The 12,059-nt window shown below is 39.2% G+C and overlaps 1 protein-coding gene across 1 annotated transcript in view; it reads right to left on the reverse strand.

Annotated features, from left to right (window-relative positions):
- Positions 1 to 9,501, reverse strand: part of LOC147629797 (MADS-box transcription factor 23-like) — a 76,083-nt gene extending 66,582 nt beyond the window's left edge. The window contains exon 1 of the mRNA XM_086810848.1: positions 9,139 to 9,501. Coding sequence (XP_086666974.1) covers positions 9,139 to 9,479 — 341 coding nt within the window. The 5' untranslated portion in view covers positions 9,480 to 9,501. The remainder of the gene's footprint in view (positions 1 to 9,138) is intronic.
- Between the last annotated feature and the right edge of the window lie 2,558 nt (positions 9,502 to 12,059).

The raw sequence follows: 12,059 nt of genomic DNA on the forward strand, positions 1-12,059 counted from the left end.
TTAGTGTACCTATATGGTTGGCTACTAGCACACTACGTGGTGGCTCTTCTATGGACACTATATCTGGAGTCCTCGATGATCACGACGTAACACAGAAGACACTATGTATCGGAACACAATAGAAGGAGAGATGACACTCTCGAAGGAACGAGAACACTTGCAATACTCAAAGAACACTAATACATGTCCTTCACTGTACCGTGAACACGCAACAGAGGTCACAGTGAAGAGAATGACATAGCTCAAGCTGATGAAAGAACATAGAGTACAAGTGTATGACCGATGAGCCTTAAGGATGTCCTTCAGGATGATGGTGAGGGATGAAGGATAAAGGATGTCCTCCAAGAAGGTGAGTGAGAGAGGAAAAATGAAGGATGTCGGATATATGCATGAGGTCTAGTCGATGGCATATCCTATCTTTGGTGGATTCCATGAGGTGGAAATGTAGCCTTTCGTGGAATCTCCTATCTCTAGAGATGTCATTAGAGTGTCAGTCAGTGCCATTGGAGCCTTCAATGATGAGGATGTTGTTGACTCTTTGTGGTGGTGGATAGTCCGTGTTGCGGGTACAGTGTTGCAGTGGGTGGACAGTTCATGTATAGTGGACAGTCCGTGTTTGTGTGACATTGTTACGGTTCATAGTCCGTGTAGGGTGGATAGTTCGTGTGCAGTGGACAGTCCATGTGGGCACCCTTGGTGGCTACAAGAGGAAAATATTAATTTTTGGTGAAGGAAAGCGGGGAAAAAAGATTGAAGATGATTTTTGATACCTCATCTTCTAGATCATTGCCTTCATCCTAGCTGACAAAGCTCTACCTTATACTCAAAAAGCTGAAGGTAGCCTAAAAGAAAATCCTTAAGGACTAGTTAAAAATCTGGCTAACTATCCATTAAAAATCTGGCTAACTATCCATTAAACTTGGTGGTGGACGAAAAGGATCTTCCTATCAAGATGAGGTCAAATAGACTCAACTGGAAGTGGAAAATATGTATGGGCCATTGAGAACTTTAAAACCTTACCCTCTAATATCACTTTCCATCATACTGGATCAAAAAGTAAAGTTTTAGTTATACCCAATTTTGAAGAAGAATTAATGGACATCATTAAAGAAAAAAGAATAATAGAAATAAAATCTCTTGGAAAGGATGCCATGGATGAGATTTCTATCAATAGTCCTAAAGAAATGCATTCTGGCTTGAGGAACTCAAATCTCTATATTCTGGCTTTTGGACCATCTAGGAGATCCAACCTCAAGTACTATATGGCAACATTTGATTCCAACATCTCAAGTTAGGTTAGAACTACCATCATTCATTGATGCTACATCACCTTGATAGTCTATAAAAAGAGAAACTTAAAGAGAACACAAGGAAGAGGAAGAGATTAAGTCTATTGCAAGCACACACACACACACACACACACAAACACACACAAGATAGATAAAGACACCAGAAAGAGATGGATAGCTGAATTTTATTCTATCTTCTTCCCTCAATTTAGTATGTCATAAAGATAAGAGTATATCCTATAAATAAAAGTACTCTCGTACTAAAATATATAAGATTAGAACATAGTGTGAATCTGACTATATGAGACGACGCTATAACTATGTTGTACTCTAGTAATCCAAATGTGGCTGTTACACACTTCATCCACTTGCAACATACTAACCATAATCTCACCACTATCAATAATCATGACACTAGCATAAGTGTGGAACTATCACACACCTAGGAAAGTCATCAATGTCCACAACACTAGTTAAGCTCAATATCTCAACACTCCCCGTCTAGCTATACTCTAAACATTGCACTCTAAGTAAGCTCCTAAACCTACAAAGCTTCTCTGTACCCAATGCCTTCATGAAGATGTCAGCTAATTGATCCTTTATGCTAACATATACCAAATCCACGTCACCTACTAGAATCTTCTCCCTCTCACAAAGTGAGAATGCATATCAATGTGCTTGGTCCTAGCATGAAATACTGGGATACTAACCATCTATATGCTATTGGTGTTGTCACAATAAATGATAAAGAACCTATCCACGAGCTCACCCATATCATTAAGTAGCTTTTGAAACCAAGTTGCCATAAGAACGCTCCTATATTATGCCTCTGTATTCCACAAGGCAGAACATAAAGCCACTAAGATATCTTATCTAAGACACGAGTAGGCCAGTTAGTATTTGTATACCCATATAATTATATCTATTTTCCAACCTCATAAAAAAACCCATAATCAGTAGTGGACTTTATGTATTTGAGAATCCCTCTAGCTATATCTAAGTATGGTTTCTCTAAGGGCGTGCATAAACTAAGTCATAAGTCCAATAACATACTCAAAATTTGACCTAGTTATGGTCATATAGATCAAGCTACCCACTATGTGCCTTGATATAGTAAGGTTGTCCAAAAGCTCACTTGTATCTATGGAAAGCTTTGTGTTCTAATTTAATGACATTGAAATAGACTTATAATCAATCATACCATACTTGATAACATGTCCAAGGCTTTAAATCTTTGAAATTAAGTAAAGCCCTCACTTTTCTTATTCATGAAATAAACCCACACTTTTCTAGTGTGATCAACAAAATGAATGTAACATAAAACCTATAGCTTGTAATTATTGTATTTTTTGTCAATCCCCATACATCTGTATGTATAACATCTAATGACCTTATACTAACATGATCTTGCAAGAAAGTATGTTTAGCATGCTTACCAAGATGACATGCTTCACATAATTTATACATACCATAAACCTTAGAGCTTCAGCAAACTTGCAATAATATTTTGGACCTACATAGACTTCACCAACGTTGTATATTCACATGATTAATACACTTATTCCATCTACAATAACACCCATCTCATGTGCAAACATGGCTTAACCTTAGGTATATTAACATTTAAAGTAAACATCCTACCATTTATGTTATCCTTTACAACCAACCGAAATGATTTTTAATGTCTTCCATAAAACATCCTTGAGGATTAAACCTCACCTACAGACCGTGCATAACCATCCATCTAACAAAAGTCAAGTTTTTTATAATGTTTGAAACATGAACTACACCTTACAAGTACTTCATTTAACCATCCTACATAGACAATAAAACTTTACCAACATGCTCAATAGAGTGCGTAGTATCATTACATATTTTTACATTAGTCGATTTTTCTTTTTTTCTACATATCTTTAAACCACTCACCATGACTAGTCATGTGGTAAGAGACACTAGAATCCTCCTACCAAATATCTCCCAATATTGAACTATCTCCTATCATGGAACTAAGAATGTATTGCATCATAAATTATCACTCACTTCTGTCATCACCATGTTTAGTTAATAATGTAATGAACTTTACTTTGCTACTACAACTTTTCACTTTTGATATCATTCTGCTTTTTATAACAATATTTTACAATGTTCCCTGGTTTGCCAAAGTAATAACACTCCATTATATTTTCTCTCATTTCTTTCCCAACCACAATAGTCTCTTCTACTTGTTTGTACATTAGATTCATTTTGTTTTTACCCACACCTTGGTCTCTAGATGATGATGATCTACCTCTACCTCTACATGTATTTAAGCAGAGTTTTTGTGAATTTCCAATAGATGAGTCCAATATCAATCTCCTCTACGAATGAGGGAAGTGATCAATTTTTAAAAATAATGAAAGCTCTCTCAAACTCCATAAAGGTTTCCCTTGCCAGGACCATTCAAGGTCACCATCACCATATCAATGTCATCCTATTGGTAATCCAAAAGAAACCCTTTAACTTTCACACAATAATCATTTATGCCTCCTGGATTAAATAGAAAGCCACGAATCAAGGCACTCAAAGCACATGATATGACCACAAATTACCCCTTCCATACATAGACATAGTGTTTCCCAATGTAGGTGAAGTAGTTCCCTTAAACAACCATGACAATCCAAAGCCGTTCAGAGATGTATGGATGCCTAGGCAACAAGCCTATTTCAAGAAGAGAGTAACCAACCACCTTTAGAGCTGTAAATGCCCACCAAGTGTACTTGATGCCTTCACATGACTCTTAAATTTTCCAAAGCATCACTGTCCAACAATTATATCCAAAAGGCTACATAAATGTAAAACCTCGATGAAAACGGTAGCCTTTAAACATGTCACACTGATAACCAAAATATCAACCTTTGCAAAATGGACAATGCATCCACATTGCAATAAAATTTTGTTGATATCAGTTTATTAAGGCATTTTAGACTTCAAGTAGAGATACTTGACAAAAATATACTTATGTCCATTTGACTTCATTAGCTATCCCCAAGTTTTCAATGGGCAAAAGAAAAATCCATATTTGACTAGGTTAGATGCATAGTGTCAAAAGTAGGTAGGAGGCTCTATTTACCCATGTATTATATCTAGATTAAACCAAGGTTTTTTATCTGCTTATATCCTTGCTCCACTTGTACCTTGGTGAAATTCTGTTTTACCTTTCAAAGTTACAAAATATCAAATTTTCGAGTAAGGTATACAAAACTTGTGTAACATGGGTACTTTAGTAAGCTCCAAGAGGTGCTAAATGATGTTAGAATGGACATGGATTTGAAATGCATAGATTCCTCATCGTAACTTTATGTTGCCATGTGAAGTTTGGTTTGCAAGAGAAGCCGTTTTTAGAGACTCTTTTTAGGGAGTCTTGAATACATGTCAAATGAAACTATTTACCATATGATACAAAAAATTTCTTATTGTATGATAAAATACGGTGTTTTTAAAAAAATACTTACAAACTGAAGTATTTTCAATTTCCAGATATGGAGTATTTTAAAAACAATGGAAGCATCATAGTACAAATGAAGCTCAAACAGCCATAGACAAGCAAAAACAAGACCATTACGCCCAAAAAACAAAAGGGAAAAAAATCGAGGAAAGTTGTTTATTTTTCTTGAAAAATCTGCACGAGTTCGTACGGTATTATGCAACATCCAAATTCTCAAAGATAGCTACCGACACTAGTCGAATGGATGGACTTCGAAAAGAGAAAGTATCTCCACTTGGTTTTTTTATTAAAAAATTCATCTTAGAAGTTGACAAGATATGGTACACAAGTATTTCCCAGCAAGGCCCACATGCATGCCCAATTTAGCTCATCCTGGGGGGTAATAGTGAATGGGAGCTAAAAATAGCAACCAAATGGGTTATAAGTGTTTAAATCATGATTAATAATGCTAATTATTATTTTAATTCTTAATTTAAGGATCTATATAATACCATATTCGAAAGTTTGAACAAGTCCCGATTCTCATTTTGCAAGATAAAAAAAGTGGAGACATAGTAAACCCTTTTAAGATCCTCTATGTCTTAATCTGAAGGAGCTTGAGGAAACAACAAACAAGGAGGACCTTTCAGCTCAAAAGGAGATGCTCAAGACTAGAGTTGAAATTAGGAGAGAGGAAGAGATCTCTCTTCAACATGCCAACCTCTTCTTTAGTGATAGGTGGGCAAGGTTAAGTGATACCCACTCCTGAAATGGATGCTAAAGGTCAAACAATGTAAGGATAAAATTCCTCCTCTTAAAGGTCCTAATAGTATAAATAGCTGCGCAGAGGAAGGGAAAAGGAAAAGGATATTCCATCATTTTAACATCTTCGGCAAAGTGGGTGAGATCACCAAGGATCTGATCAATTGCATAGCCATCATAGGTCAAGCTAGAAAACCCACTATCCCAGATAGCATCTCTAAAGATTTGGAAAACAATCTTTCAAGAGAGGAATTAGGTAAGGCAATAGAGAGTCTAAAGGAGAGGAAAAGGCAATAGAGAGTCTAAAGGAGAGGAAAAGCCCGGGAGTGGATGGCATGCCCTCAGAATTCTACAAGACTTTTAAGGAGATCTTGGTGAATCCTCTCCTAACTTTTTGGCAAGAGTTGTGTCATATGGGGATCTCCCCCTCACAATCAATGAGGGGTGGATCAAACTCATCCACAAGAAAAGTGAGAAGGAAGACTTGAGCAACTGGAGGCCCATCACTATGTTAACTTGTGCATATAAAATATTTGCTAAAGACTTGGCTCTGAGGTTCTCCACTCAGTTGAAGAGTTGGATCAAACAAGAACAGAAGGGTTTCATCAAGGAAAGGTTCCTGGAATCTTCTTATTACTATGTGGGATGGTATGGAGTATGCTGAAGAATCGAACAGGACTATATCTTCTTCAAAAAAATAGATTTTGATAAAGCTTATGATAAGCTCAATTAACACTATGTATTGAAATCTCTTAAATAAATGGGTAGTCAACACTTTATTCAGATGGTGGGCACTGGGTACACTGTTTGGTGATGCCACACCAAGGGTCAATGTAAATTGTGTGCTCTTAGAGGCCTTCTCCCTAACCAAGTCCATTAGACAAGGCTGCCCCTTAGCCCCTCTTCTCTATGCCATTACTCCAAATAGTCTTAACTGGCTGATTAAAGACATGATACACAAAGGTGAAATGCATGATATTGTCCTCCCTAATGGGACAACAACCATGCACCCAAATGTTTGTTGATGACACAAATGCAATGGTTGCTAACAATGAGCAGAGTATAAGCTGCTTCTAGGAATGTCTGGATATATACAGCAAAGCCTCAGGTTTTGTAATTAACTATCAAAAAACAGGCATTAGAACTCGTATAGAAAAGCCTCCTGACTGGCTGATTCAAGCAAGATGTAACACCTTGGAGGATGGTGTGGTTTTTAGATTGCTAGGAATTCCAATGGGCTTCAAAGTCAATCTAAAACAGAGGCGGTAATGGGTGCTAAGAAGAGTTGAAGGTAAACTCACCAAATGATAGAAAATGTTGCTTAATCTTGCAAGCAGAAAGATGATTATCAACCATTTCATTATCCCCTCTATTATCTACTTTCTAAGTTGTCGGAGACCCCCTGATGTTGATTTAGTAAAATTCATTAAGTTGTGTAGAAACTTCCTATGGGGAGGACCCTTGGATTAAGAAAATCCTTAAAGTTAGATGGGACTGGTATTGTTTGGAAACTGGCAAAGGAGGGTCTAGGCTTCAAAGATGTGACCAACCTAACTGATAGAATGGCAGCTAAATGGATCCTAAGAAGTTTTCTCCACCCCCTTCTAAAGAATGGGCCTCGTTGATCAATAAGAACACCAACTAGTTCCAACTCAAACAATTCCCATTGAATGGAAGATTGATCTCCCCCTTACAATTATGGCAAACAACTTCCATTCAAACATGCGGAAAGCCAGCTGGTCTTCTCCCTTTGGTCTGCATGGAATGCTGTGAAGGGTGACTTAGTCCTATATGAGAAACCTAGCAACACCTGGTGCCTCCATGGTAGAGATTATCTATGGTGGTCTTGCCTTCCCCTACCCCCAATTGATGAAACTCAGGCTGAGAGTGCTCTTAAGATGCATAAGAAAGGCATTTGCAATTGGTGGGATGTATGGGATAGTCATAACAATACTTGGCTTTCCAGATCAAAATTGATAAGGACCTGCAATGTGTTTAATGCATAGTTAGAGCTTATTGAAGAGAGAATCAATTTGTGGACACACACAAACTGCTGGTTGCTCTCAATCAGAGATCTTCAACACCCTAAAGCATTCCAGTTGGAAGAATCTTGAGGGGTTCAACTCAAAAAATGTTAGTGTATCACATGAGTTCAACAGGAGGGGTTTTTTAATTAGATATATTAAGAAAAATTAACACAATTACATTAACGAGATGGATTTTTAAAATCAATTTTAGAAAAAAATCATTTAGTTCATAAGTAAAGAGGGGTTGTTTTATTGGGAGGAAAATTTTAGTTAAGGGGTTTTTAAAATACCTCTTGAACGCACGTGATACCTAGGGTTTTCTAGTAGTGCACCCCTTGAGGGAAGGATCAGACTAGCCAATTTTCCATATCTGCCAAATAGAGGTCTCTCCCTATCCACCACTGCAAACTAAACAAGAGATGGGGCATCTATTTGGACAGATCTCAATGGTATTTCCTTTTTGCTAAGCTGTGGAATAAGTATGTGGAGTCCAAAAAAGCTTGCCCGGCTTGGTTGATTATGCACAAAGCTATTTGGATCTATCTGAAAGCTTTCAGAATAAACATTGGGGATGGTAAATGCTACAGACGTCATGAGATGGAGGATGACCTGCACAACTTCATCCATTGTCCTCTAGCCAAAGGTTGCTTTAATGCTTTGGCAAAATGCATTCATCACTGGAATGGCCACTCCTTAGGCTGGAAAAACCTAATTCTGGGAGAAAGCATTGGGTGTTCTATGGAATTGTGGGCTCTGTTTAGATCTGAAATGCTATGGTGCCGTTGGTTAAATAGGCTTGACTTCATTTATAATAACAACCCTACTAACCACATCTGGATGAAAGAGAACTTGATTCATGCAGGTGAAAGAAGCATCCAGAGGAGACTGAGAGATTTGGACACCAAAATAGCCTAACTACACAAGAAAGCTAGCTTAAAGGGTAGACAAAATGACGAGTTGATCCATACAATTCAGGAGTTGATGATGTTGAGAGAAATAGTTATCACCACGGACATTTGGCTTGTCAAAGCTCTCTATCTGTTGTAACTTCTTCTAATTTCTTAATATAAGCTACCTTTTATTTGGGAAAAAAAATAGAGAGACATTTCAAACATAGAATATAATTTATGGTTGTATAGAGGAAAGACATTGCTGACAAATAACTACTACAATCTATATTTAATGAACCCACACTTTGGCTTGTACGCTTTATTTTCAAATAAAAAAAGTTGTAAAACTACAAAAGTAAGTAACGTTTTAGTTTAAAAGTCTAAAAATTGTAGAGCAAAACAAACAAACAAATTTTATGATGTGCTGAGATCTAGGTTCTCTATAAAAGGCATCGCCTTCTTCTTTTTCTCGCCCTCGCCCTCCACCCTCTCCCTCCTCCTAGCTTAAAGGGAACGTCTGCACTAGACAGCTTCCTCAGATCTTGGAAACGTGAAGCGGGAATTAACCTCACATATACTGTCATTGTCACCATGGTGAGCAATATAACGAGCCTTGGAACTCGGGTGAAAAGAGACTGGATATTGTGCGGCCACAGCTACAATAATATGCCTTCAAACTTCAGATTTTGGACGGGAGGAAAACGAACCTGGAGCTGGCAAACTCGAAGGGCTCGCCCGTGCTGGAGAAGAGGATGAGGGCGATCTCGGCGTCGCAGAGAACGGAGAGCTCGTAGGCTTTCTTAAGGAGGCCGTTTCTGCGCTTGGAGAAGGTGACGTGGCGGCTGACCGTATTCTCGATCGGTCTGGTCTGGATCTTGCCGTGGGGGACACCCTTGGGGGCGCCCATCACGTGCTTGTTGCAGCACTGCAGCAGAAGGTCGCGGCATACACCGTCGACGTTGGTCTCCTCGTGAGCTGCATGCTCTACCTCTTGCGACCCAGCATCTAATGTGGCATCATTGGCCAGTAGCTGAGAGGCACTCGCCATGTCGTCTCGACTCAACGTGAACCACCAAAAAAAAACCAGGCTTATTTTGGACACTAGAAAGAAACCAGATTCCCTGCTGACGTACTCCGTAAAATATGATTGGGCGCACACAGATTCGCTGACGTACTCCGTATGATATGATTGGACATTGCTTTGTGTGACCAGGACTCAGCGATAATTTCCCTCCAACCAGCTGGCACCATCCCAAATTCCAATCCGGCTGCTCCGTAATGAAACCCTGGTTTTTTCTACTCCATTCTTTCAGCAGAAAAGACCTACGCAAATAGGATGGGCATGGATGACGTAGCTGACCAAGTTTCCTCGAGGAAATGGCACACTTTGAATTTTTTTTGGGGGCCATTTACCAAAAAGCAACTTTACATCAGCTTTATCATTCACACGCTGTTTAGAAAAGAAGACTTTATCTATCATTCAGACCCTGTTGTCTGTAAATAAGTTGAATAAAGCACACTTTGATTTTCAAAGGTCAAGTTTTCTTTTCTTTTAAAAGAAAAAACATAGGTGACTTATCTCCTAGACCAGACCGACCACGCGTGTCTTTTTTACATACAACACGCACACATCAAGCAAGGGGCACTAGGACCCCGCATGTCCTTTCTACATACATCACACCCAGCGGGCAAGGTGCACCAATTGGGATATCTAGCAGGCATTCGAACCCAATGACCTCGGGTTGCTAGTAGCCAACACCTTTTTCCAAGTGAGCTACCACCTGATGGTAAGGCCAAAGTTTTCTTAAAGTTAGCTACCATATTTATTCTCGATAAACCACAGCATAAGAATGACCTATTAAAAGTTAAGAGAGACAAGCACGTTTGATTTTTGCAAGGTGTCTTGCACGTTTTTGGGTTTTTGCACGCATTTGAAAGGCAAGAAAGATTTGAAGACGTTTTTAGTGAAGGGTAACTTTCTACAAAATCCATCGTTTTTGAAGGGTAATTATGAAGCCTACCCATCAAAATATATGTATATATAAGTAATATATATATATAATATTAAGCTATCACCTATCAATAATCAAGGATCATTTATATCAGCATTATGGCACCACGCCGCCAGCGAGGCCAAACTTCCTGGATGTTCCAATGGCAGCCACTGTAGACTGTGTAGTAAAGGCTATCGAAAGAGCTGGTCACTCAACTCGTCCCTCTACCTATCCACCTGCCGAGCTCCCCATGTGAACCTAAAAAGGAAGCCCGTGGACGATGACGCTCTCAAGGCCACCACGTTGTGCCTCAAGGTCCGCTACCTCATCCGTCAACACATCAACATTTCCCTCCCTCAAGGGCAACAGAGATGCCCATGGCAGAGAGATGAAGAACTATCTAGACGTCCGCGAGACCCAGACCGACATGCCCTCTCTCCATCACATGGAAAGGTCTAAAAGGCAACTACTATTATTGTTGGTGCTGGTACAAGTGTTTCTCCTACTATTGAGTCTGAAGAAGAACACTCATGCGATTTCTCAACAACCTCTATCATGGATGTCATGAATGCTCTTGTTGGATGGCTTGTGCTATCCTACTTTTTCTATTATTGAGTGGCCTACCTCTATCATGGAGGCCACTCTATAACTACTGTTGAGTGGCATGTCTGCATCCTCGATGCCACTTTAGTACTGTTGTTTGCTGATGGCCTAACTCTACATGGGTGCCACTAGGCTTCTACTATTGCATGGCCTGCCTTCACCTTGAACGACACTCCACTGATGGCCTAACTCCCAGCAAGTGCCATCTATCTACTGCTAATAGCCTAAAACCCAATAGTGCCATCAGACTATTGTTGATAGCATAACTCCTAACCATTGGCGTCATACTGTTGTTGGTAGCCTGACTCCCAACTAGTGGCATAACATTGTTGTCGCAGTCTCTCGCCACACAAGTTTTGGAGGCAGTCGGTGTTAACCCATTCTTAGGATTAACAAGAGCTAATACCATTATCCTATATCAAGGAGTCAACGTAAATACACCAAAAGGTCATACATACAAGATATAAAGCAATGGTGTCCAAATCTACAACTTGGACGGGTGCCTGTAATGATCCTATGTAATACTTATGTAGATTCTAGCTTCAAGAGTGTGTGGTAGTAAGTTAGGATGAAGTCTCAAGTGATGTACTTCATGGATATATTATGAGATTAGTCATTGTAATAGCATTAGTCTCAAGTGATGTACTTCATGGATATATTATGAGCCTAAAGTGCCCGGCCAGCCACAGTTTAAGTAAGTGTGAACACTTATGATTATGTATATAAGTGAATATCTCTCATAATACATAGAACTCTCCCATTGTATAATAGAGTCTTTCTCTTACTAATCTCTCTCTAAAATGCATGCTAGTGAGTGTGTGTGAGTGAAGTGAGGTGAGAGGAGGACGAGTACACATAGAGCAACACGGCGGTGTGGCACCGCTTGCAAGAGGTGTGGTGGAATTGCTTCTCAAGGAGTTCTTGTTGGATATGTTTGAAGGGGGGTTAGGATGAGCCATAACATTTTTGGCACCACTGCCAGGGAGTCATCTCTTGGCTTTTTCCATCGTTTTTCTCTAATCTACACATTA

The sequence above is a fragment of the Cibotium barometz genome, chromosome 17 (assembly GCF_041138505.1).
Source record: "Cibotium barometz isolate CiBa-2024 chromosome 17, ASM4113850v1, whole genome shotgun sequence".
NCBI lineage: Eukaryota > Viridiplantae > Streptophyta > Polypodiopsida > Cyatheales > Cibotiaceae > Cibotium > Cibotium barometz.